This window comes from Sparus aurata, chromosome 4 (assembly GCF_900880675.1).
Source record: "Sparus aurata chromosome 4, fSpaAur1.1, whole genome shotgun sequence".
Taxonomy (NCBI): Eukaryota; Metazoa; Chordata; class Actinopteri; order Spariformes; family Sparidae; genus Sparus; species Sparus aurata.
The window spans coordinates 19,682,967-19,706,887 of record NC_044190.1 but is presented as its reverse complement, the minus strand read 5'-3'; the positions used below and the strand labels follow the sequence as shown (position 1 = coordinate 19,706,887).

General features: G+C 38.2%; 1 protein-coding gene across 5 annotated transcripts in view; it reads right to left on the bottom strand.

Moving 5' to 3' along the window:
- The window catches only part of LOC115580635 (protein diaphanous homolog 3), a 190,001-nt gene that overhangs the window by 164,178 nt on the left and 1,902 nt on the right, over nucleotides 1–23,921 (bottom strand). For 4 of the 5 annotated variants that reach the window (XM_030415179.1, XM_030415183.1, XM_030415181.1 and 1 more), the window contains exons 2-5: nucleotides 17,877–17,909; nucleotides 17,239–17,421; nucleotides 16,928–17,032; nucleotides 8,442–8,572 (exon numbers count right to left, since the gene is read on the bottom strand). In XM_030415179.1, coding sequence (XP_030271039.1) covers nucleotides 8,442–8,572; nucleotides 16,928–17,032; nucleotides 17,239–17,421; nucleotides 17,877–17,909 — 452 coding nt within the window. The remainder of the gene's footprint in view (nucleotides 1–8,441; nucleotides 8,573–16,927; nucleotides 17,033–17,238; nucleotides 17,422–17,876; nucleotides 17,910–23,921) is intronic. The other variant, XM_030415184.1, reaches the window with a different exon arrangement.

Sequence of the window (23,921 nt, the reverse complement as noted above, 5' to 3'; positions counted from 1 at the left end):
TTGTTTTTAATAATATGGCCTGTCAGTTATCTGATAATTGTTTCTTCCTTGTCATTACTGGGTTTATCAGTGTATTGCAGTGTAATCTAGATTCATACTTAAGAAAACAATACGATTAAGGCTGAAATGTTTCTTGTAGATAAATGAATACAATTTTAGTAAAACAGCAGCATCCGTGTTGATGAAATAAATAAATGTAAATGATAATAACTTTCAAAGAAGAATCAGTGGTTACATTCATAAAGTGACCTGTTTCTCTATCCTTGTACCATTACATTGTTTGCATTTGACACGCTGTCTGTCTAGACACCACAGTAATTAGTATTTTAAATTTAGTTTGCTAATCTAGCATGCTCTCGAAGTCCTTGGGCTTCATTAGCTCCTAACATCTGGCACCACTCCCACATCCCAAATGAGAAACTTGTCATCAGCATTTGGAGCTGTGTTTTGCAAAAATGATCTGAAAGCACTTCCCACTGCTTTTCTTTGCTTTATCTCTGGCTGCTACCTCTTAATGTTGCAATCATTTTGGAATTATACAGATAGGACACAGAACAGAGTGAAGTATCAAAGCGCTGCATGGCCCAGGGTCCACTGATGTTTACATAGGTCACAAAGTAGATCACAGAGCTACAGAAGCAGCTTTCAGAGCTGCAGCAAAAGTTTTGTTGCTTGGTATGTCTTCCCCCAGCTACAAATGGTGACTGTCGCCAAAGGCAACGTTGTAGGTATGTCAATAGCTGAAATATTGTAGAGGGGTTCTTTTTAGCCTCTCCAGAGTTCAGGCTTCTCTGTGTTAAAAAATTAAGATTTCAGAGCTGGAATATTCATGCCAGAAATTTTTTTTAATTTATTATATATTCCCTCCAAAATATTTTTCAAGGTCTGAACTGGGGCAATTGTGGAAATAATTACAGCCATCTTGATTGGCGCATGGCATGGAGCATTTGTTCCAATTTTGGTAGTTATTTCCAGTTATGCAAACATGCAATTAGCTGCTACCGTATAAATGTCGACAGTGTACAGAAGTATGATTCTGGTAGCAGCGTTCAAATCAATACTTACAGTATTTCACCCTTATTTGAACATTACCTAAAATACCTATATGACTTTTCGAAAAATTATTCTATTTTATTGGTCTACCAAGATGTGTTTAGGATACTGCAAACTATTTTTATTTTATGCAATGCAACAAACAGTGATTAATTATTACTTCATTATCTCAGAGGCATTCTGTAATCACGCCACACCATCAGCAGATGAAAAAGAAGTACAGCAATATTCGACTGAGGGCTATCATCTCAAAAAAGACACCCCGAAACAGACCAAGGGAGAGAGCATTAAAAAAAATAAGGAAAACAAATTCATCATCCCATTCCCTGGGAAACAAAAACAGTCATAAATCAAAGAGAAAAATGAGGCACCTTATCTGGCTAACTTCACAGCTAAGGTAGCTTGACTTTAACTGAGTCTCAGGAGAATGCCTCCAAGGTTCCCTGGCAGTGCAGCACAGTGTTGCACTCTGCTTAAGCAGTTATAAGGCACACATTGAAAAAAAATATATTTAAAATGTTGTCCTGAGCATAGCAAGTTAACTGACTGCAGAAGCATTCTCCAGGGAAAGAGAGAAGGAGAAGACGGAAGTCACAGCAATGTGGGACATCTAAAATAAAAACAGGAGGAGGTGATTTAATTCAGGGAGAACTGACTGACGGTGCTTGTAGAAACTACGCATTTCTAAAAAACGGTGTGAAATTGTGCAAAGCAAGTTTTTATTGTGTGCTTTGAAAAGGGTTGTGAAATAGAGCTGAGGTATTATAATAAGGATTTGCAACAATAGCAGTTTAGGAAGATATCCATCCATACATGTCAGGGTTAATCTAATCTGAACATAATTTTTGAAAAACGTACAATTCATGAGAAGCTGTTGTATTGGATTGCATTAAGTTATACAAGTGTAAAAGAGCAGCCACTGTGTGTAGAATTCCCTAATAAGAAAGAGCAAATGCATTTATGTGTATATTTTGAACTTGTGACAATACATTAAGTATGATTATATTAGGTAATCTTGAATCTGTGTGGGTAGTACATGGGTGGTACGTGCTTGAGAGACAGGAAGAGCACCCAAGGTTTATTAAAAAATTGTGTAGGGAAGAGGGAGGCTAAACTTTACCCTAGCTTAACTGAAAAAGAATCTGGGGTCCTAGATCTGAAGGTCAGTTTTAATATGATATCAAATACCAATTTCCACTTGTTTGTCAGATCCATTTATCAAATCCATTTTATGCAATTACATCCTGTAGCCTTGCTGTTCCTATGGGCCAATACAGTGGCCTCTTTTCACAAAAAGAGAGAGCGAGCTGGAGTAGCTGTGGTAGGTAAGGTATACAGGGGTCAGAGGTAAGCGTCACAGTGTGACACTTTGGAACTGCAGGAAGTACCAAATTACCTCTAAGTCAGTCTGCTCTGCTAAACAGAACTGATGAGAGAGCATATAAGTCTGTCAGCCTATACTAGCAGAATGCAACTGCTTGATATCAGACTGGTTGGATGGATGGTTTGCTATAACAGTGCCAAGAAAGTGACAGTGATCAGCATCCAAAAACAGTGGTAGACAAAATACCTTTACTGCCAAATCAATTCCACAACTCAGGATTGTAATGGGGCTATTAGAAAGCTAGTGGTTAGCACTGTAGGCTGACTGTTTCTAGCCAAGATAGATTTATGGTTAAGACAAACTTTGTCATTATACTTGAGCGTGACTGTTTTATTAGGGCTGACATGGCTAACAGTCAGTACCTTAAGGCCACATTTTCCTCAATGTCACACATGTGGGATCCCAAAAATTGCAGTAGGTGGGCACAGTCTGTTACTCTTGACGTCACTGTTTCAACTGCCATGAGTCAAGACAGTTAATGTACTCATCAGATCCAACCAAATGAGGTACAATGACCACACTGATCAGATCCAGTCATAGTTACTTACTGATATCCACTAAATGTCTAATCTTCACCATCAGAAAACGTAAATGACTAACATCTCATCATATTCACAATTAACAAAATCAACACTTATTTTTTTTGCCTAATTCAAGTTATGAAAGTCAGTGTAATTTGTACATTTTTTCAAAATCTCAATCATTCTAATCAAAAACTAGGCGTGACTCAGTTCATCATGATTAAATGCTCTCAACTCCAGTTTTCTCTTGGTTCTCTTGACAGAGTCGGAGTGCTCAACAGGTTCTAGGAAACATTATTGAGTCCCTCTTCTTTGACTGCTACGTACAGTATATGTGCCATCACTGATGCACTATACTGTGCAAGTAGGTGCGATAGAGCAGTGCTGGGCATACGTGCTATTCACAGTGAACTCAAAAAGATGAGCCTGGCAGTAGGATGGATTTCTTAGCCATGTCAAGGCTTAATAGCATTAAGGTCATTGTTTTGAGAGAGTCAATGTATGCTGTGTTAACAACATAAACACCTGTATAAACTCACACAATATTAAAACATTTTTATTCACTAAAGTTGAACTGGTTATGACTGTGAAAGAGTACCATGTGATGCATACTTGCATCGTAGAGATGTTCAATAAGATAATGCAATGTTGAATGTAATGCTATTCTCTGTTCTAATTTGAGAATGTATTCCAAGGTGGATAATCAGCAAAAAATAATTTTCTGTTTAAACACAATTTAAATTTGTCAGAATTTTCAAACTCCTGTGATCTAAGTGGAGTTTTAAAACTTTTATCTCATATAAAAAATGATGTTGGTCACTAGTGTATACAACAGCTTCTGGTTCAAAAGCACAACACGTTGCAAACAGCAATATATCAGGCATAAAACACAAGGTGAGAATTTTTAAGATGATGCAAGACCATAGTCATCCTCAATTAGCTGTGAACAGCATGACAGAACTATTTACCCAAAAAAGACATTGTGTAGAGTGTAAAGACGTATTGTGATCTTCAGTCAGGGTTCATCAATTCATTTCAATAGTGTCTCTGCTAATGTCCATGACCACACATTCTGTGCAATGTCTTGAAAAAAGAATTAAGGCATACAGTATACCATTCATAGCGGATGTTTCACCAGCAATTGACTGTGGAGAATCCGAGGGATAAGTCTCTGGTGGCTCAAAGGGGCATTGTTGACCATGTCAGGTTTGTTTGGGGCATAACAAAAAGGTAAAGAAAATAAAAATCCATTACAATCTATATGGTTTGATCAAAGGATAAAGAATTATCTAAGACTGACAAATCAGTAAGAGACAATGATATCTGAAAGATAAGTAATAAACAAGTGGTAAAATGCATTTTATCAAGTAACACTGACACATATCAGCACATTTTAGAAGGCAGCAGTGTCAAGCAGTTAGGAACCCGTTTTCTATCGAATACAGGGGTTTTTAAGCCATCTGTGCCTCCTATAATGTAATGGAACATTTGCAGAAAACATCTTTCCCTTTCCAGGCCTTTCATTTCTTTTCAGCCATTCAGCTGAAATTGCTGGATGTGACGATGAAGGTCAGCTTGCATGTAGCTTCTGCTTTCTCAGCGTATTAATCCACAGATTTCTTAAGGGGCGCAAATGTCAGCCTCCATCCTAGCCTTCTTCTTTTTCAAATCATCAAGCTCATCTGTGAAGGCCTTTCTCTTCAGGTCAACAGCATGCTGCTCTTTCTTTTTCTCCTCCTTCATCCAGTTAGCACAGTACCTACAGTACCTGGCTCCTACAGCTAAGAGTTATAGCTCTTTGGTGATCTCAACCTTTATTATGCCCCAAACAAACCTGACATGGTCAACAATGCCCCTTTGAGCCACCAGAGACTTATCCCTCTGATTCTCCACAGTCGATTGTTGGTGAAACATCCTCCATGAATGGTCCATGACATAGGAAGAGTAGAATATTTACCATATTCCACACTCGTCTGATGGTTTTGTCCCATTGTCTCTTACAGCAGGGTGACCACTTGATCCGATCCCTGACTTTAAAGCAGTTGAGGTACAAAACTCCCTAAACTTCTTAAAGGTATTATCAAACACTGTCCAATCTGCATGTTTAGCAACAACAGCTAGTTCAACATTACAGTCTCATTTTAGTTCTCTTGTGTCTGAATTTTGCTATAAAAATAAACTTGCCTTGCCTTGCCTTGCCTATGCGTCTTGGGCCAATGCTTCTCATTTCTAGGTGATACGCTAGTGTCAACAGCTTCTCAAAAAGTGCAATCAAGAGTATCTTACAGTCGATACTTATCTCCTGTCTCTGCCTTTCTGAAATGTTTTTTGAAGACTTGTGTTGGTTCAGGGTGGTTTTTGCTTCAAATCTAGTATCAATCTGAAAACGGTCCTTGTGCAGACAACTGTCCTGAGAGGAGACTTCAGTGTAAATGTTGCCTCTCACAGGTGCAATTCCTTTGAAAACCTTTGCATTAGCCTAGTAACCAATCAAAATTAAAGGATTTAATGTTTTAGTTTGATCATACATAGGCCCTGTATATCATACTCTTGTGTCAATTGAACACACCCACTGAGTGAAAATTGCTAGCATTAAGTAAAGCAAACTACAATGCTATATGCTGATTCTATTCTGTACAATAGATATCATTAATATCTCTCTATAAAAGCAAGGAATCTCTGTCTGTCTGTGTGTCTGTCTGTGTGTGTGTGTGTGTTCCTCAAATATCTCTGCGGATCAGGATCAGACTGACCTGAGACTTACAACATGGCTGCTGCGTGGTTTAAGGGTGTGCGACGTTGGATTTGTTTGGACTGCAATGATACCCTTAATAAATAATTTCATAAATGCTTTACCAATTCCGCTAGCATTGTCAACCGTAGCCACCATAGCCACGTGAGCACCAGAGCCAATCACTGCACACCATAGCCACGTGCGCACCAGAGCCAATCACTGCAGAGCTCAAGCCCACGACACATCTTAACCTCTTAATGAACGCCCCCATTTTAAGGTTCTTTTTCCAAAATGATATACCGAAATTAAAAGCATGACAGCTCCCACATAGTTTGAGACTCAGGGATGTGCTTGGTACCATTGGAAAGGTAACACCCTCAAGTTTAGAAGTGTAAGTGTGATTCTATGACATACTGACACAGGTTTTGGTTTCCGTCCAAACACAAGGGTGTTCCTATGTTGAAACGGTGTTCCTTAAGGGGTTAAGAAACAAGCCTGCATTTATACCTGCAGCGGCGCGAGCTGGACCGGGATTTTGCCGGCGGTTCGGACCCGTTCTGTGCATCTAGACTGACTGTTGTGGATTAATGAGACTAAACGAGTCTGGACCTAGTCTGTTCCGGTCTGAGGAGATCCAGATACGCAAGGACAACAAAGTGGAATCGGAATCTGTGGATGTTCGTGTGTAGCTAGCTGCTAGCCCACCCACACAGCCCACCTCCCGAGTCGACGGACTGGACACACCGGCACGTCCAAAACCAGACTTAGGGTAAATAATGTCCGCCACGCTTTTTTCGCGAACATTGCCGTCACGTTTGCTTTGTGTCTGGTGCAGGAAGAAACAGTAAAAACGGGCTTTTGTCACGAAAGTGTCCGCAAGCAGCAAGTTTGGTTGCTGAGGAACAGGAAGTTGTGTGAGGGACGCCGGTGTTGATGCAGACAGCAACAGAGATGGCGAGTTTTGAGAGTTGAGAGATTTGTGACATATAGCGTGTTTGGAGTGTATAGCTAGTATGTTATATAGTGTTTAGTGTAGTGTGTTTAGTGTGTAGTGTAGTCAGTTTTTTGTGTTGTGAGTCAAAACAATGAGGAGACTGCTGAATGTGGAGCAGGCAGTGCAGCTCTTCATTGAGCTGAGGAGCCTGAGGCATTGCCTGCATTTAAATGTAAATAGTTACAAATAACTTTGTAAATTTCAAAAACTTATGCACAAATTTAGCAAACAACAATTTATATTTGCATTATAACTAATGCAATTGGTTCATTAAACATATTTGTGGTTTTCACAGTAAAAAATCTAACTTTTCCCTACTCTGATTTTGTTATTTTGTGATTTTAGGTCCATTAATACAATATGTCAAAATGAAAAAATAACTGTACAGTCACACATGTGAGGTTGTGCTGAAAATAATGACACCAAACAAGGCAAGGTAAATAGTTTTTAAGGTGAAATATAATGGTAAAATCAAAAGTAGTCAAAAACAGCCAATTATATCCCTGACGTCCCACCTTCAAACACAACCTCATTTGGCCATCCATGAAAAAGCTACTTAACCGCCCACTTTTCTATAGGAAGAAATGCTTCCTATGGGCAATGCACTATTTTTTTTTAAAAAGTTTTTTTTTTAGATACTACACATGATGTGCATGTTTTTTGTTTTTTTATCTGAAACTGTATGTGTATGTTTTCCTGGCTCCTTCTGTTATTATTGTGTATAAAGAGAACCACTATTATATTTCGTGGTCATCAATGCTATTGATGTCCCCTGATTATGACACCTGTTATGACAGCTGCATGACGTTATATTAATCTACTACACTTATACAACATATAACTCTGTGGTTAAAGTTATAGTGTAATGGAAAACACCATTAAATGTTTATCCTTAACTTTAATTAGTTTGTCTGAGAGGAAGAGCAGCACCTGTTAAATATTCCCACTTTCACAGTAAAAGGAGGCACAGCCCAGCTGATTTTTCACATCTCAACTGACTTTACATTTGGACTGGGTTGTTCACATTTTCCTATCATCTGGACATCGCATTTGACGTGCAGCCAGAGCAGCAACCTTCTTTCTGACAAATTGACATTCGCGATCCACCAGTGCTTACAAAACTGATACATGGGCAGGCTGTATCCAGTTGCTGTTATAAAATCTTTATGACAGTCAGGGTGATAATGGAACAACCAGTCTAGGCTGGAGAGTCTGTGCTTAACTTCCCAACAGACAGAGTTGTCTCTTAACGCTTTGTGCAGTGTATGCAAGCTGCAGAAACCGATTAATTAGCAATTCCCATACTCAAACTATGAATCCATCACATCAATTGTGTAATTTGCTCACTGTATTCAAATGAATAATGTATCTTTATGTATGTGTCATGGTATGTGGCAACAGGATGTGGCTAAGTGTTAAAAAGAATACATGTTTGTGGTTCAGGCAGTTTATGATGATGTGAAACAATTTTGTTAATCCCCAACTTCAGACAGAGAGAGAATTGGAATGAATTAGATTTCAGAGAGGTTGACCTATATGACATCCTGCCAACCCCCATTATGAACTATATTAACTACTAGCCTGTACTGAAAAGTGGAGCATCCTCTTTGTTGATTAAGTGTTAACATTACTTAGAGAAAACTGAATTAACTATTGTGCATTACTTACAAAAAGAATTTAAAAAAGAGACAAAAGTAAATGCCATTAAGCGTAAAAGAGCAAGTTAATCCCCATTGCCCTAATCTTGTACTGTACCTGACAGGGTTGCTAGTGAGGGACACTCGTAATGAGTCCAGACAAGCAAACAGTCGTTCATCCATCACCCCTGACTTCAGTTCTCCAAGGAATTCCTGAGGAGATATCTGATGGCTACTTCTCAAGCTACCCTGGAAGAGAGAAAGGAAGAAAAAAATCTTTAGGGTAGCCAAGCAAATCAAAACAACATGAGGGCATTAAGTATGAATAGTCAGAACACTGAAAAAAAAATCCTGTGTCAATTTCCCTTTTAAGGGATTTTTAATTTAGTAAATGCCAATAACAACTAACATATACCTTTGCAAGAAGTATGATTAAAATAGATCAGAAACCTTTGTCTGGATTCTAGACTCTAGAATATCTCTGTGATCCTTACCATTTTTAACATTGCCCACACTATGGAAGTTTTGCTCATTTAATTAGAATCTATCATCTTTATCATTAAAATAAGTTTGTATCAGGATTAGCACAGGTGCAAGTAAGTTAAATGAAAACATTTCTTTGTTTTGTAGTAACTTCTCATGAAGTGCTCTGTGCTCAAACTGATCAGCCACCAATCTTTGTCTGCTGATGTTGTAAATGGTTTGATATGTGGACCGATTAGAAGAGCAAATCAAATAAACTTGCAAAACACTCACTGCAAAAATGTCAAAGGGAGCTTATCATGGTATTACATGCAAAATGACTATCCGCATGGAGCACAATGGTAGCTAAAGGTTACAGCACATGCCACACAGACATTGCTACAACCGTCACCAGACCATTGCATGTCCTTGTCCTCTCTCTCCTTCGCTGCTATCCACCTGCCCACTATCAACATCCAATAATGGCAAAAATCTGCAAAACTCAACATCTGCACAACCCACACAACTAGAGATGGGAATTTGTCTACTACTGCTGCCTGACAATTAAATTGCATATAGTGTCTCAAACACCCTACAGATTGATCAATAGCAGGTCAAGTATACTGCAATAGTGCTAGTCTATTAATGAACATGACAAAATCACCAGTGTGACAACTTTTCATTTAATAGCATGGGTACAGGTGCGGGGCAGTTTCTTTACAGCGCACTCTCTTTCTTTCACTTGCACTCCCTTGCTCCCTCTCATTCCCCCTCCGGCTTTCTCGCTCTTTTTTTTGTAAAAGGAATATCACGTCATCATGTTTATCGATAATTATCAAAGTCAAACTCCATTTCAACAGACAGGGCAAGCAGGAGCAACTTCGAAACTCAGTAACACAGCCGCTACGCAGTACACACGAATCCAGTGTGTCTGTTTTTTTTTTGTTTTTTAGCACCTAATTCTTCCATGCTTCTGATCAAAGCCTGCAGCCTAAAATCCTTAAGCAAGCCCAAGGTCATGCATAAACCCAAATGCTCATTCCTCACTTCTCTTTAATATGACAGTAAGTTAAGTCTTTTCATTAGTCTTCAAACCTCCCAGTGTTTCACAGCAAAATGACACATTTACCAAACTGTATATTTCCAAGGGGGCACAGAATCTAAAATCTTTTCATGTTGGTTTAAAATCCACTCATCAACATAAATCACAACAATTAACGAATCGTCCATTAGACAGTAGGGTCCTACAATCTTTGATCACATGAAAAATGAAACCATATCAACTGTAGCATATACATTTCGATTGTTTTATCATGTATTTCTTTATTTGTACTTGTGTGGCTAAAGGGTCAAACGTATTCCCCCTGTCCTAGGCCCAATATTCATGTACCCTTTAGATAACTTTATGAATGTAAAACTTTCTTATTTACATGTATTTGACCACTCTATCCCCCTGAACAAGAACAATCTACATACATCTAGTTCATAAACATGTAGCATTTGTGTTGAAAACAGTAACAAGACACTTAAAGCTGAAGCTTCCCTGTGTTTATAAGTGAAAGGGTAGTGTACAGAGAAAGCTACACGTATTTGGTTTATTGAGACAACTGCACTAATGCCAAAACGTCACACATCGTTGGGTACATTTTCCAATTCATAAAAGGCCTCAGAAATCAGCCTGCATCACAACAAGGAGGAATTAATAATCCCTAACCCTTGCAGGCTGCCAAAACAATGGAACAATGCCCGGTCAGTCTCCCCTTTCACATCAAGTCCAAATCTATAATATTGTCTTCAGTATAGGGCTGGGACTTTAACGCGTTAATTACGATTAATTAATTACACAAAAAAATTAACGCATTTTAATCGCAATAACTTTTGCACCGCGGAACGTTTTTCACTGGATGAGTTTCAGGGGTACCGATTATACTGGAGCAGTTTAACTACATTTCTCAGCAGCGTGGTGGTAGCGTCGCTACTTTCTGAATGAAATAGCTTTTCAGTAGCTTAGCTCTTTTATTGACCAAGTAGCGCGGTAGCGTCCACACAAGCTACATTTTTATGAACATCTCTGAAGTTTAGCGCCGCGGAGCTTACTGTCGCGGTCTGAAATGAAAGGATAAGTCGGTGATGCCACCGCCACACATGGCCATGTATGTGGAGCCGACAGAAGCACTTCCGTATGACGGTGACATCACGGACTGATCCTTGCCTACAACGTGTCTGCTGCACAGACAGGTTAGCTTGAGTGAGTTACTTGATGGAAAGATGGCAGAGGATGAGGAGGACGGAGACGAGTTGATCCCGAGGGATGCAAAAGACAAACTTGGATAATAAACAAATACAGTAACAGAGAAACATTACTCTGAATTATTACTTTTGTCATTTTTAACCAGCACAGGGTACAGCAAAAACGCAATTTCTACAAAACCAAAGTATGGTGATTAGTCAAAATTATTAGCTTAAAATGTATGTAGATATAGCTACTACTACAGAGTGGGCCTAATAAAAATACCACTTTTGAAACTGCCAGTTATATGAGACACTGGTTGATGGATAGAGTACTTTATTAATCTCAAAGGGAACTTAAAGTGTTACAGCCACTTACATAATTCAAAATCCAAAAACAATGAGGTAGGTAAAAGAAACAAATACAATAAAAGGCTGAGTTATATACAATAACTAAATAGACTAACTCAAATATCAAATATAAATTATAAAGCTGAAACTAGAAGACTAGAGAACCTTAACGAAAACTACAACTATAAACTAAGAAGAAAAAAAACAAAACAATGTTTTGTTGCTTAAGCTTCTGTATTCAATCATTATTCAATGGTATACTAAAATCCATGTGAAAAAAATTGCTTCTCACTGTTCTCAGGTCAAATATTTATATGCGATTAAAATGCGATTAATTTCGATTAATTAATTACAAAGCCTCTGATTAATTCGATAAATTTTTTTATCCAGTCCCGGCCCTACTTCAGTATATAACAAAAATGAAGTTAGATCTCAAGGTCTCACACAGAAAACTAGATAAAATCTTCATTCATCAAAAATGTGTGTTGCGGTGATCATAAACACTTCTTTAACCTTAGAAAAGGAAATTTATCACCCATATGGGCAGAGTAAAATCATCATTACGCTTAATCTAGTCTTCATCACGTCTCCTGTAATAGAAGGTCTGTTTGGTATGTGCTCCACCCTTCACTGGACCTCATCATAGTTTTAATCCATCGAGACTCTACCTCAGCACCATGAGACTTCCTGAGTAGTCCTATGAATCAAGTGGTCTTCAATGACAACAGCAACATGAACACCCTTCAATGTTGCATCATCATGGCTAAAATGATTGCAACTCTTTCTCTGCCTAGGCCGATTCTGCCACATGTCTCCTGCTTTGTCGAGGGTAACTGGAACTGCAGCGGCAATTTTGCCATTTCCACCCACTCCCTGGCAGCACACCAGCCCATCAAGGATACAGTAAGTGTCTGCCTCCCTCCCTTTTCCTCTTCTGGCCCAGTGGTCAAATGTTTCTCTCATCCTGGAGAGACATGATGATGGCCATCCTATTTGTTTCTGAGACACTCTTAGGCCTTCAGCAGTCAGGGAAACATAAGTGCTGTTCATGGCAATAGGCACCTCTGGCTAGGCCTTTCTCTCTAAAGACATTACTAACAACCAGTTTGCCCAGTGCTGGCATCAGAGTAGCTGTGGCCCCACCTGCAACCCCAACTCCATCCACATATTTGCTGCAGAAGCTGACCAGAGAGTTTCTCTTTGACCCTTTCAGCCTCTACCAATTGAGGATATTTTTCAACCTAATATGAATAAAATATAACTCTATTCTTCCAATATATATTGATCGATATAAATACAATGTAGTAACTGTATTCATTATTATATATAGAATCATTTGGAATGCACCGGATTGTGTACCACTATTGTGCATCATATCAAACTAAACTCTTCACAAAGGTAAAACAATGATCTTTTGCTGCACCAGCAAGACATCCATGGTCAGCAGCAGTGCGCTGTGGTAAAATTCAGCTTCTAACATCAATGAATCTTCGTACATCACTGTCCTCACATTACATCCACCCACAACCCTGCTGGAGAAATCCTGTCTATTCATTCCCCCACAGTGATTTCCACTCAAATATCTCTGCCTACAACAATTATGGTAATGGAGCAGCTTTTCCCCACATCACCTTCCCCATCTAAGCTACCACTGTGGCCCTCCTTTCTTCACAACGGGACAGGGAAGTGGCATACAGCCACAATGCATCAATCTCTCTGTTTCACAGTGCAAAAAATTTTGAGGCTTTCCTCCCCTCAGTGAGATCAGACAGTCAATAGTCTATAGTGAGCAACGATGATAACAACTGACACTACATCCAATTTCAACAAGCAACTATGGTTCCGTGTCCCTGCCGTGGCAAAAGTCAACATTATCTAAATATTATGCTTAGCCTACAATTCACAAAATTCAAGCTCAACACCACTACTTCTGGGGCATCCAAACAACACTGTAACGTACCAAATGGCTTTAACTGGTGAGATTCAGTCAGTGGTGAATTCATGTGACTTGCAAATTAACTAAGCAAAGAAAACAACTTATATATTTATGTAATGTCACCTTAAGCCAAACCAGGGGTAATACATGTGTTATTACCCATTTATTACCAATAAATGTGCTGCAAACAAACATGAAAATTCAAAATGGCCAAATGTGCTAAAAGGTGAGTAAGCAGAAAACCTTTTAAAAAAACATGTAAAGGGAGAGAAAAGAGAGATTTAAGAACTGAAAGCAGAATTAAAACCAGCTTGCAGACGGTCAATTGTCAACTGTCATAATATTGTAGGCTAATTACTGACATGAGAGCAATATCATATGTTTACATGCTTATTTTGGCAACCTCCCTCTCTAGATATTGAATATACAATCTCTTATGTTAATTTTGCATTTGATAAAGGAGATATTTTGAATGATTTCACATTGTTGCATTTTGGGCAGTGTCCAGCACTTTTACCATGCTGGTTAGCAAATGCAGGCTTATACACAGGCTGGTGCCCATGGTAACTAGAGATGGACAGCCTAAGGCAACTTTGGAGGGATGTCTGGTTATAGCAAATATAACAAATGCAACAATCTCTGCAAGACACCATGCCAACTTGTTAACCAGAAAAATGTTTAAAAAACATGTAAGGAAGATCTGAGCTGTCTGCAAAGCAAAGCAAGGCAACTTGAGCATTAATTTGTTTTTACCCATTTATTACCAATAAATGGGTAAAAACAAACATGAAAATTCAAAATGGCAAAATGTGCTGAAAGGTGAGTTTGCAGATTTATAATGCAATAGAAAAAAAGTTTTTTTAGGGCATATTTGGTTAGATTAAACACAATATGTTCACTCTGCTGCTCTGACTTAGCCCTCTGCATTTGGTATAGGTATTATGACTGCACCTGAAGAGATGTGTAAGTACTCAGTGTTCAATGCTGGCTGAACTTGAAAATGCATTTTTGCACAGTTTGAGGACTGTGCGTTTTAATCCTCATCCATCATATTGATAGTGCATTAGGAAAAACATTTCTTCATAGTTTGTATGTACAGGATAACAAGTACAATGACTAATAATGTGTTAAATATATATATATGGGCATTTGCATATCGCGCTCTCTTTGCAAATAAAAAACACTGGTTCAGGACACTAAAAATTGTTTTAATGCCCCATTTAACTCTCCTCTGTCCCCAGTCTTAGGTATATACTGTACCACTGAGATGAAGGCGAGGCATTTCTGAAAATTCTTTATGGGTCTTGTGAACAATAAGTAAAATACCAGTTTCTACACTGCAAGGGCACTTCAGGCAAATCTACAGTGTGGTCTCCAAGAGGCACAATTGTTATTTCAAAACAACTACAATCACACAAGACACTGGCAAAGGTCAGTATTTATTTTGTGTAACAAATTATATGTCAATTTTTCCTTGACAAGACTCCCTTCCAAAATTGCAAAAAAGAAACACATTTCAGCAAGGACCACATATCAATTTAGGATGCAGCATTGAGGGGATAATTGGCAAAGTCGTATTGCAGTTGATATTGAGGTGGCAGGAAAGCAAATTTTGGTGGCAAGGAAACCGTCCCAGACATAAACCAGAGAAATTAATCGTCAAAAATGAAAAAAGAAAACAGATGTATACTGCTAACCCTGTACAGATGTTATGTTATGGCTGTGCTTGAGGTTACACAAAATGCTTAACGTTTATGGATATTGGCTACTTAATAAATAATATAAATAATAAATCTGTTAAGTTGCAAACAGGTTAGAAACGGGTCCCGCGCGGATATTGTCTGCTCAGATTCAACATGCAAAGTCGAGAAGGTTGGCTGTCGGCCGTCTTAGCCATTGGATTCTCTGATTGGTTGTGTGCCAGCTGTATGACCATTCTGACTGGCGGTGTGCTAGCGAATCAGCGCGGTGTGTGGGAGGGGCGGAATACTGTGTGCAATTTGTTTTTCTGTGCGCTCCGATCCATTATTCCCCGTTTTTATGTCTTAGAGTAACATTACTGGCACGAGACTAGCTGTTATGTCTGTTCGGGACGAATTAATCTGTGTTCGTTTGGTAATGCCTCGCTGCATGTTTAGTATGCAGCTGTTTTTGTCTGAAATAGTTAAGTTTCGTTTTGATCTAAAGTAAAGAGAGCTTCCAGCGTCTTTTTTGTACACAACACTAGCACTACCCGCTTATTGCATCTGGCGCAAGCGCAGAACGTACACGCTACTGTGGAGTTGCCAGCACGTCGAAGCGGTGTGTTCAATGCAACTTTTCTGCCGAACGGGTCAGACAAGAGGCAACGGACTGGTCGGATAAAGGCCGTTGGCTGTTGGTTTGAGTCTGGGCGGTGTGTGGGGGCCTTAAGGCAACTTTGGAGGGATGTCTGGTTATAGCAAATATAACAAATTCAACAATCTCTGCAAGCCAACTTGTTAACCAGAAAACCTTTACAAAAACATGTAAAGGAAGATCTAAGTTATCTGCAAAGCAAAGCAAGGCAACTCGAGCATTAGTTAACACCTCTCTATTTGTTACAGTTGATTTAAGTTAGGATGTGCCCAGATAAAGGGGTTATTCTCAAGCCTCTGGTAATATGAAAACAACAAAAAAAAACACCTCAGGTAGGCTGTGTTTTCATTAATATTCCAAAAAAGACTCACAGAATGAACACATATTAACTATGAACATGCTCTGGGGTATCCTTTTCACATTGTGGCCTCTCAATATAAATCTCTTCTTAAGGGTAGAGAATTCAATATTCAATGGCTTTTTTTGGTCTGAAAGAGAAAGAATGATCCATAGTTTTAATTTCTTTAGAGATTTAATCGTTTTCCTCTGTACACTGAGTTTTATCACCTCTATCAGGATCTATCCTTGCTTTGAGAGAAAGCAAAGGAAAAGCTTTGGGCTGAAACTTTGAAGGAGAACCAATCAGCCATGATAGAAAACTCACAATCACAAAATATAATTAATAATCTCTTTTCCAGCCCACAAAATGTTATTTAAGATGTGTACCAAGCCACTCCCATTTGCATTCTGATGCACTACCAACCAAAAGCAATAGAAGGTACAAAGTTTTTTTTTTTTAACAGTGAGATTGGGTTTGGAGTGTACAAACCAGATAGAGATAGGGAAAGAGAGCAATGAAGAAGAAAACAGAGAAACAAGCTCAGTACGTACTCATTCAGCAGAAAATGATAGGGCATTTCACTGACTAATCTGTTAAAAATTCCCATCCCAAATGTATTATTTGCCTATTTTTACAAATGAGACCCAGTGCAGCTATGACTAAATCTTCTCGAGACAGAGATGAAAGGATAAATGAGATTGCGCTTTCTTGTAATCCAATATAACCTGAACATAATATTACATTTAATAATCAATCTCTCTCAAGTTTTTCTCAGGCCAGGTCCCATGTGAGACAACCTTTTTAATTTTTAAAAAAGAATTCAATAATGATAGAAAACATGACATAACAGATATTAACTTATATAACTACATGTTATATACTATATGTTAGGCAGCAAAATATGAGGTAAAACCAAGTCAGAAGACATTCATTCCCTCAAAAAACTTACAGTTTTAGAGGCAGTAAAAATGTACTGGAGGACCATTTCTCTCTTTGTGTTTAGGTCCTTCTCTCTCAAAGGAGTCTTCTTTTCCTCACTCAAGTTCATGTCCTCCTGAAAAGAAAATGTGAAAAAAAACAGAGGATTCATTTTGTTGACATTCTGATATATTCTTGTTATTTTTGATAGTTAACACCTCCACATTAATTAACAATATTAGCTTTGTGTCATTGTGTTTTTAAAACTACACTTACTTACACTTACATATTCATTCTCTATACTGTGTTTGATGATATTGTACTATGACAAACACAACATACCATCATCTTTTCAAACAGAGCCAAGATCTCTTTTTCTGAAGTGATCTTTGATGAAAGCTCCTCAAACTGATGTGAGTTGGACGATGAAGAAATGGACCAATCATTTGGATTGTGTTTGGAGTGTGATATGGGTGGCCGCTCCTTTTTACTACCCGGAATCCGAATACTGGCGAATCGGTCCAGCTATGCAGACAACACAGAAAACACAATTAAAATATGGAAGGTGCACAAGAATTTTTGGTTCCAAGTTAAAAGACATAAAAGATGTGTTAGATTATGAACATATCTAAATGGTTATTACAAAGAATATATTAGACACAACAATTATCCTATTGATGAGTTAGAAAAGCAATGCTGTTAATGTGAACTGTGTGAACATAGCACTTAACATCTCTTAAACATGTGTTGCGCAAACTGCTATCTAGATAACATGCAAATTCAACAAAGACATGAGTTAGCCGGAGAAGCCTTCTGTGCTCTATGATGTGATGTGAATGGATCCAATGTCTGGCAATGAAGACTAATTGAATTGCTCCATAAAATAAGAAGATTAGATGACTTAGAGTGAAGACATGTTAGATTTTATAGAGATCAACAGCCAAGAGAAGAGAAAACACACCAATTTTCTCAAATCTTACCACATCATCTGTGATGTTTCTAAAAGGTAAGTGCTGAAGGTGGGGAACAGAGAAAAGAGACAAATAAGGAATTACACAGCAGTTCTGTCAAATATTATTTCGACAGTAGCAATCTAAGGAAAGTTGTGAGGTTCGATTGCTAGCCTTGTAAAAACTTTTGGCTCTTTATAATCTGCATTACAGAATTCAAAGGGTATGGACAGCAAAATGTTGCTGTTATTTTGTTTCCTATCCATTACACTCCTGAAATTCATAAAGAAACAGCTCTCAGTTATAAGAGTATTTTAGGGTGTAACCATTTCTATTGGATGACATCTGGAGTAGAGAGCCAGCAAACAAACATTTTAAGGGCCAAGAAGAAATGTGTCACTCTTGAAATAATTTGTGCACTGTAGCACTGTAGCCTTAACCGCATTTAAATATGTCAAACCCATAGCGGCCATTAAAAGAAGAAATATAATATTAATAAAAATAACAATAATAAATGCTGCCAAAAAAGTGCTTTTCTAACAAGCCTTGACTGAGAATTATAAAGGAGATGATTTGCGGTTGGCCTGTTGTTATCTGTGCTTACCAGCTTCCCTAGTGCCTGCTGTGCAAGTTTTGTCAGCTGCTTATTCTGCTCCAGCATAGTTTTTGTTATTTTCTTTGTTTTTCTAAAGACTCCCTGAGAAGTTCCCATCTGTACTTCAACCAGGTGTAATGACGTCAAAAATGCAAACCCTAGTAACCATAGTAAGGAATAACAAGTCAATTCATGAAGGAAATGTTGAATGAGAAACTAACATGGAAAGGCTAAGTCTTCCTCATCCTGCCTAACAGAACGTCAGAGAAATAAATCAATATCCACCAGTGTTTAATTAATATGAAATCGCCTGGAATAAAATATGTCAGCCTGTCAATGAGTAATCCCCCCTAAGACTGCTCAAAGATCAACTTCATAAATATTTGTTGAAAATGTGCAATAAAAACAGATTTTGAGTTGACTTTAGAGAATATTAATAAAATGACAGACCCAATGCCTAGTATTAGAATCATGTTTTGTCTCCACTGATCAGCTTGCTTGACAACTGGTCAAATTAATTGGATACAGCTGTCAAACTTTCACTTCAAATGCCCACATCTTGGCGAACTGTGCCAGAGTTTGCATGTGCAAAACTAACTAAGATGAACCCAAACAATTAGACATAAGCTATTCTGATTAATTATATTCACACCTGAAATCATTATTCAAGTTAATACACAAAGTGTTAATCGCAATCCTCACAACTTGTCACCTTCCCCTTCTGATGCTCACTTGTCTGAGTATTTATTTGAGTAGTGCTATCATAATTAATGGGTTTGTGACACACAAATGAAAGGCTTTAACAAAGCTCATATCGTTGTAATTAAGGTCTTCAGCATGAGGAAAAGGCCACTGATCACAATTGGATTTTAGTGTAACTGAGCATCAACCTAAAGGAGTAAGGATAACTCGCATAAGGAAAATATCATAATGCATATCTTATTTTACTTAGGAGGATGGCAAAACTTGTAAAAATTGTAAGATTCTCCAACTTCAGTGCAGATTAACTTTTCAAGTCCACACCAGAGACTGCCAGCCATCACACAGCGACAAAATATACAAATCAGCAGTAGGAACCATCTTACATAGTTCTGGTTGCAAGGTAACACTACCATACCTACATACAACAAACATTATTATCTCAGCGTTACTGACATAATACATAACATAGGGCAAATGACTGATAATAGTGCCAGCAATACCAATGATTTAGAGTAAATTAGTTCACTCAATAATGAAAACAAAATCACACTAAAAGCTAGGGGGGCACCAGAAAATCTCTCCCAATGGCATCCCTCAACAATTTACTACTTGTTATCCAGGTCTTTGCTATTAAGTTTTGCTAATCAAAAGTCTGATGGAGAAACACCCTGAACAGTGTCATAAAATGCAACAGTGACTTAGTCCTCCTGTTGTGGCCTTGCAGGACTAATGGGATGAAACCAAAAATGGCAAATATAAAATGACCGAATAGACTTTATGCCGGCTCCAGTTCCTTTTCAAACATTTTAGAATGTATTGAATATGATGTTCAAAATGTTGCTACTTGTTCCGTCGTTTATCTCTCAAGTCTCTGCAACTATGTATTTTCATCATTGCAGCTTGGTCACAGGCCCAGCATGTTTCTTTTGTATACATAAAGAGTATTATGTATGCTCAAACAAACAGGAGATGTTCAGCTGGTACTCATTTATTCTCATTGCTGCACCTAAACAGCACCAAACAATCAGCATCCAACAAAGGAATACACAAGTGACTTTCCAAGGGTGCTTGCGTATGTCAATAGCATTACACTGCAGGAGCAGAGGGCAATGGAATCACAGCATCAGGACAGTATACACACAACACAGCTGCAGAGTTGACAGCCCACAGCTAGGCACAAAAGCCTTGCGGAGATCTCGCACCTTTTTGCTATACATTCATACTGGGAGTAGTTTACATAAGAAAAAAAACGTTAGGCTAATGTCTGATTTTAAAAAATTCCAGCATTCAATGTAAGTATTACACTTAATGATTTTCAAATACTATTTCCAACAGCAGCCAACTAATTTAATGTCATCTCCTACTAGGGCTGCACGATTCTGGAAAAAATGTGAATCACGATTTTTTTGCTTAGAATTGAGATCACGATTCTCTGGCACGATTTTTTTCACAAAATGTTTATTGCACTGATGAACTTGAACAAAACAAAAAAAAACCCATTGTAGTATGAAAAAGCAATGTTTTTTTTGTTTTGTTAGTTCTATCATTGGATGATAAATGATTTTTACAAAAGTAAAAAAAAAATTAGTCTCCAAAATGAGAGGGCATCCTCTAATACCTCATGTTGTACAGTGTTTACTGGGGCCGTAGCTTTGGCTAGGTGATATGTGATAGCTGCTGTGATCGGCTTTCTAAAACGGAGGCATAATATTCTTCCTTTTCCAAAAGCCGCCTCAGAGGTGACGTGACGTGAAGCCCGAAGTTGGGCTGCAAACAGTTGACAACAAATTTGTCTTCAACATAAGAGCTTTACATTGCACCCCATTGGAGTTTAGAACTGGGTTCTTAGCGGGGGGCTTTTAATTTGAAAGTAGCGACCGTTCCTAGCTTGTCGCTACAACAACAAGCTAGCAGTCGAGGCGGAAATAAGTGTACCGTCCGAGGCAGCAAATCGGCGGACCAAAACAGACCCCCAATTTGCCGCCCTCTGTCTAAAACCGCGGACCTAGCCGTCAATAGGACGGGCAGATTGGCGGCTTGCTGCCGTGTCTAAAAACGGCTTCTCACATTCCTTCCAAACACTCAACTGCAGGTGGGCTTCCGCCACTGAATCACGTGTTGTAAAGACGCTTTACCACAGGTTGAGGGAGGAGGAAGCGGCCGTGCTGCGTTTGGGGGCGCTTCAAAAAATCCGGGAGGAAAATAGGAGCATTTGTTTGTGATTCGGCTCGAGATATAAAATGCTTCAGAATCGCTGTGTGTAGAAATGAGATCACGTGTATGTGTGAATCGAGATCGCGATTTTTTAACGATTTTTTGTGCAGCCCTATCTCCTACCAAGTGACAAAGTACTTACAATAGGAAACATTACTGCCTGGTAACAAAAACAGAAAAAGAAAAGATAAAAGCCTATCAAATTGTGGCTGCCATAAAGCTGGCTATGATCAACAGCAATGTTATGTGATTTCAAGATCTCACGATTGCAATTTTTTAATTTTAATGGACAAATTACAGTAGGATGGCCTTACAAAAGTCATTTGTAAATGTCAGTGAATTCATTTTAGTTTCCGCCATCATCCTGTTCATTTAAATTAAACTTTGATAACATCTTTTTCAATTACTGACACAAGCAGCTGACCACTCAAAAAGAACACTGCACTTCAGAATGAATTAAAAACATAAACACAAAAAAAGGGAATGCTTTGTGGAGGTCAGGAAAAAGCAAAAATGAAACAATCCAAAACATAACACAAACCCAAGATAATATACAGAGACATCCAAATTGTAAAAACATCCTTCTTTGGACATTTCATTAAGAACACTGCTAATGCTTTTTTCTATTTTAGTTTTAAGGACTGAGCCATTGCTAAAGCCGAAGGCTGCAAATATATGGAATTAGATTTGTGCCAAAAGAAACAAACAAAACTTCCTAAATGTCAAACAAAAACAGTAATTTAAGAGAACATAAAACTCATTTCTAATGATAATTTCTCATTCTAATAATGCATTATTTTGTTTACGGTTCCCTCTGCTGGTCTCTCTCCGCTCAGACTTTTGCGCTGACTCTCAGCTTTGCGCTCTCTCTGCAGCTCTTTCTCGTTTGCGCTCTCTGACTTTTTGTTTGCAGTTTTGGCACAAACCTCTCGGGTGGGCGGGCCTTTTCAGCAGAGCGTCCCCATTGGCTAATTAGTTGTTGACTGACACAGCTCAGTACCTATGTGTAGATAGCTAGCGCGCTAAATGACCCCGGCTTTAAAACAGAGAGAAGAGATGACGAGGACGACAATTACAATGAAGAACAATATATGTATGTCATAAGTACTTACATTTCACTTGTTTTTCTCGTTGTGGGTTGTTACTGTTGGTCTTCATTGTCGTCGTCATCATCTTCCTCTCTCCGTTTTAAAGCCGGGGTCATTTAGCGCGCTAGCTACCTACACATAGGTACTGAGCTGTGTCAGTCAACAACTAATTAGCCAATGGGGACGCTCTGCTGAAAAGGCCCGCCCACCCGAGAGGTTTGTGCCAAAACTGCAAACAAAAAGTCAGAGAGCGCAAACGAGAAAGAGCTGCAGAGAGAGCGCAAAGCTGAGAGTCAGCGCAAAAGTCTGAGCGGAGAGAGACCAGCAGAGGGAACCGTAAACAAAATAATGCATTATTAGAAGAGTAAAAGACCAATATTTTACACTATTTGACAAATTATTTGATTGCAAGTTCTTAGTTTTATTTTTGAAATGAGTTTTATGTTCTCTTAAATTCCTGTTTTTGTTTGACATTTAAGAAGTTTTGTTTGTTTCTTTTGGTACAAATCTAATTCCATACAAATACATACAAGGCACATGGACTTCTACACAGGGCTCTAATGAATGGTGTTCCACCATCTTAACTGCTGGTATTTAAAAAAAACACATTTTTGTTTACTATGGCCTTTTAAGTCAATATTTCTGCTGTGACTTTTAAAAATGAACAGTTCCTGCAGAACTAAAATTGAACCCCAAAGAAGTCACTGATAGAACTTGCAACACTTGGTGCAAAAATTATTTTTCTCTACACACAATTAAGTGCAGTGTTTCCTTTTAAAAATGTAATTTCCTGCAGATTAACTCATTTGTATAACTCATCGTATTACCATTTCTGCACCACCTTAGTGGCACCATCACATGCACTGACTGAAAGCTACTCAGCAAAGTAATTCCAACAATTAAATGTTATATACAAATTAACTTTGGTGGGAAAACATGTGTAAAACCAATATAAATGCAAATAAAATACCCTTAATTAATGAATTACATTACTCCCTCTTCCCCATTCCAGGTTTTATTTTTTCATTTTTTATTGCACCTGTCTCAAATTCAAATATCAGCTCTTCAATAATTCTGCCGACTCGTCTGGTGTATTTTGTTTTCTACCCATCTCTTCTTAATTTCTCTGGCTTAATTTGGAGTTTTTTCCCTTTAGGAAACTGGTTGTAAGAGTTTTAGGTTAATATAATAGGTAAATGAAGTGCCTCAATTATGCTAAACTTGTTCATGGTAGGTTATTTGAGCCGTGAATATCAGTAATCTTACCCATTAACACTATTGACACTTTCCCAACATTTGTGATAAAGAAATAATAAATCAAACATTCATTACATTGATGAAACCATAAAACCAACAACATATGTGACAACGAGTTATCCTTATAACTTTTTTCTTATTTTTTTCTTTTTTCAAAATAGACTAGAAAAAAAGGCCAAAAGCAGTGTCTCAGAAGAGCATTAATAGTTTGCATTAACA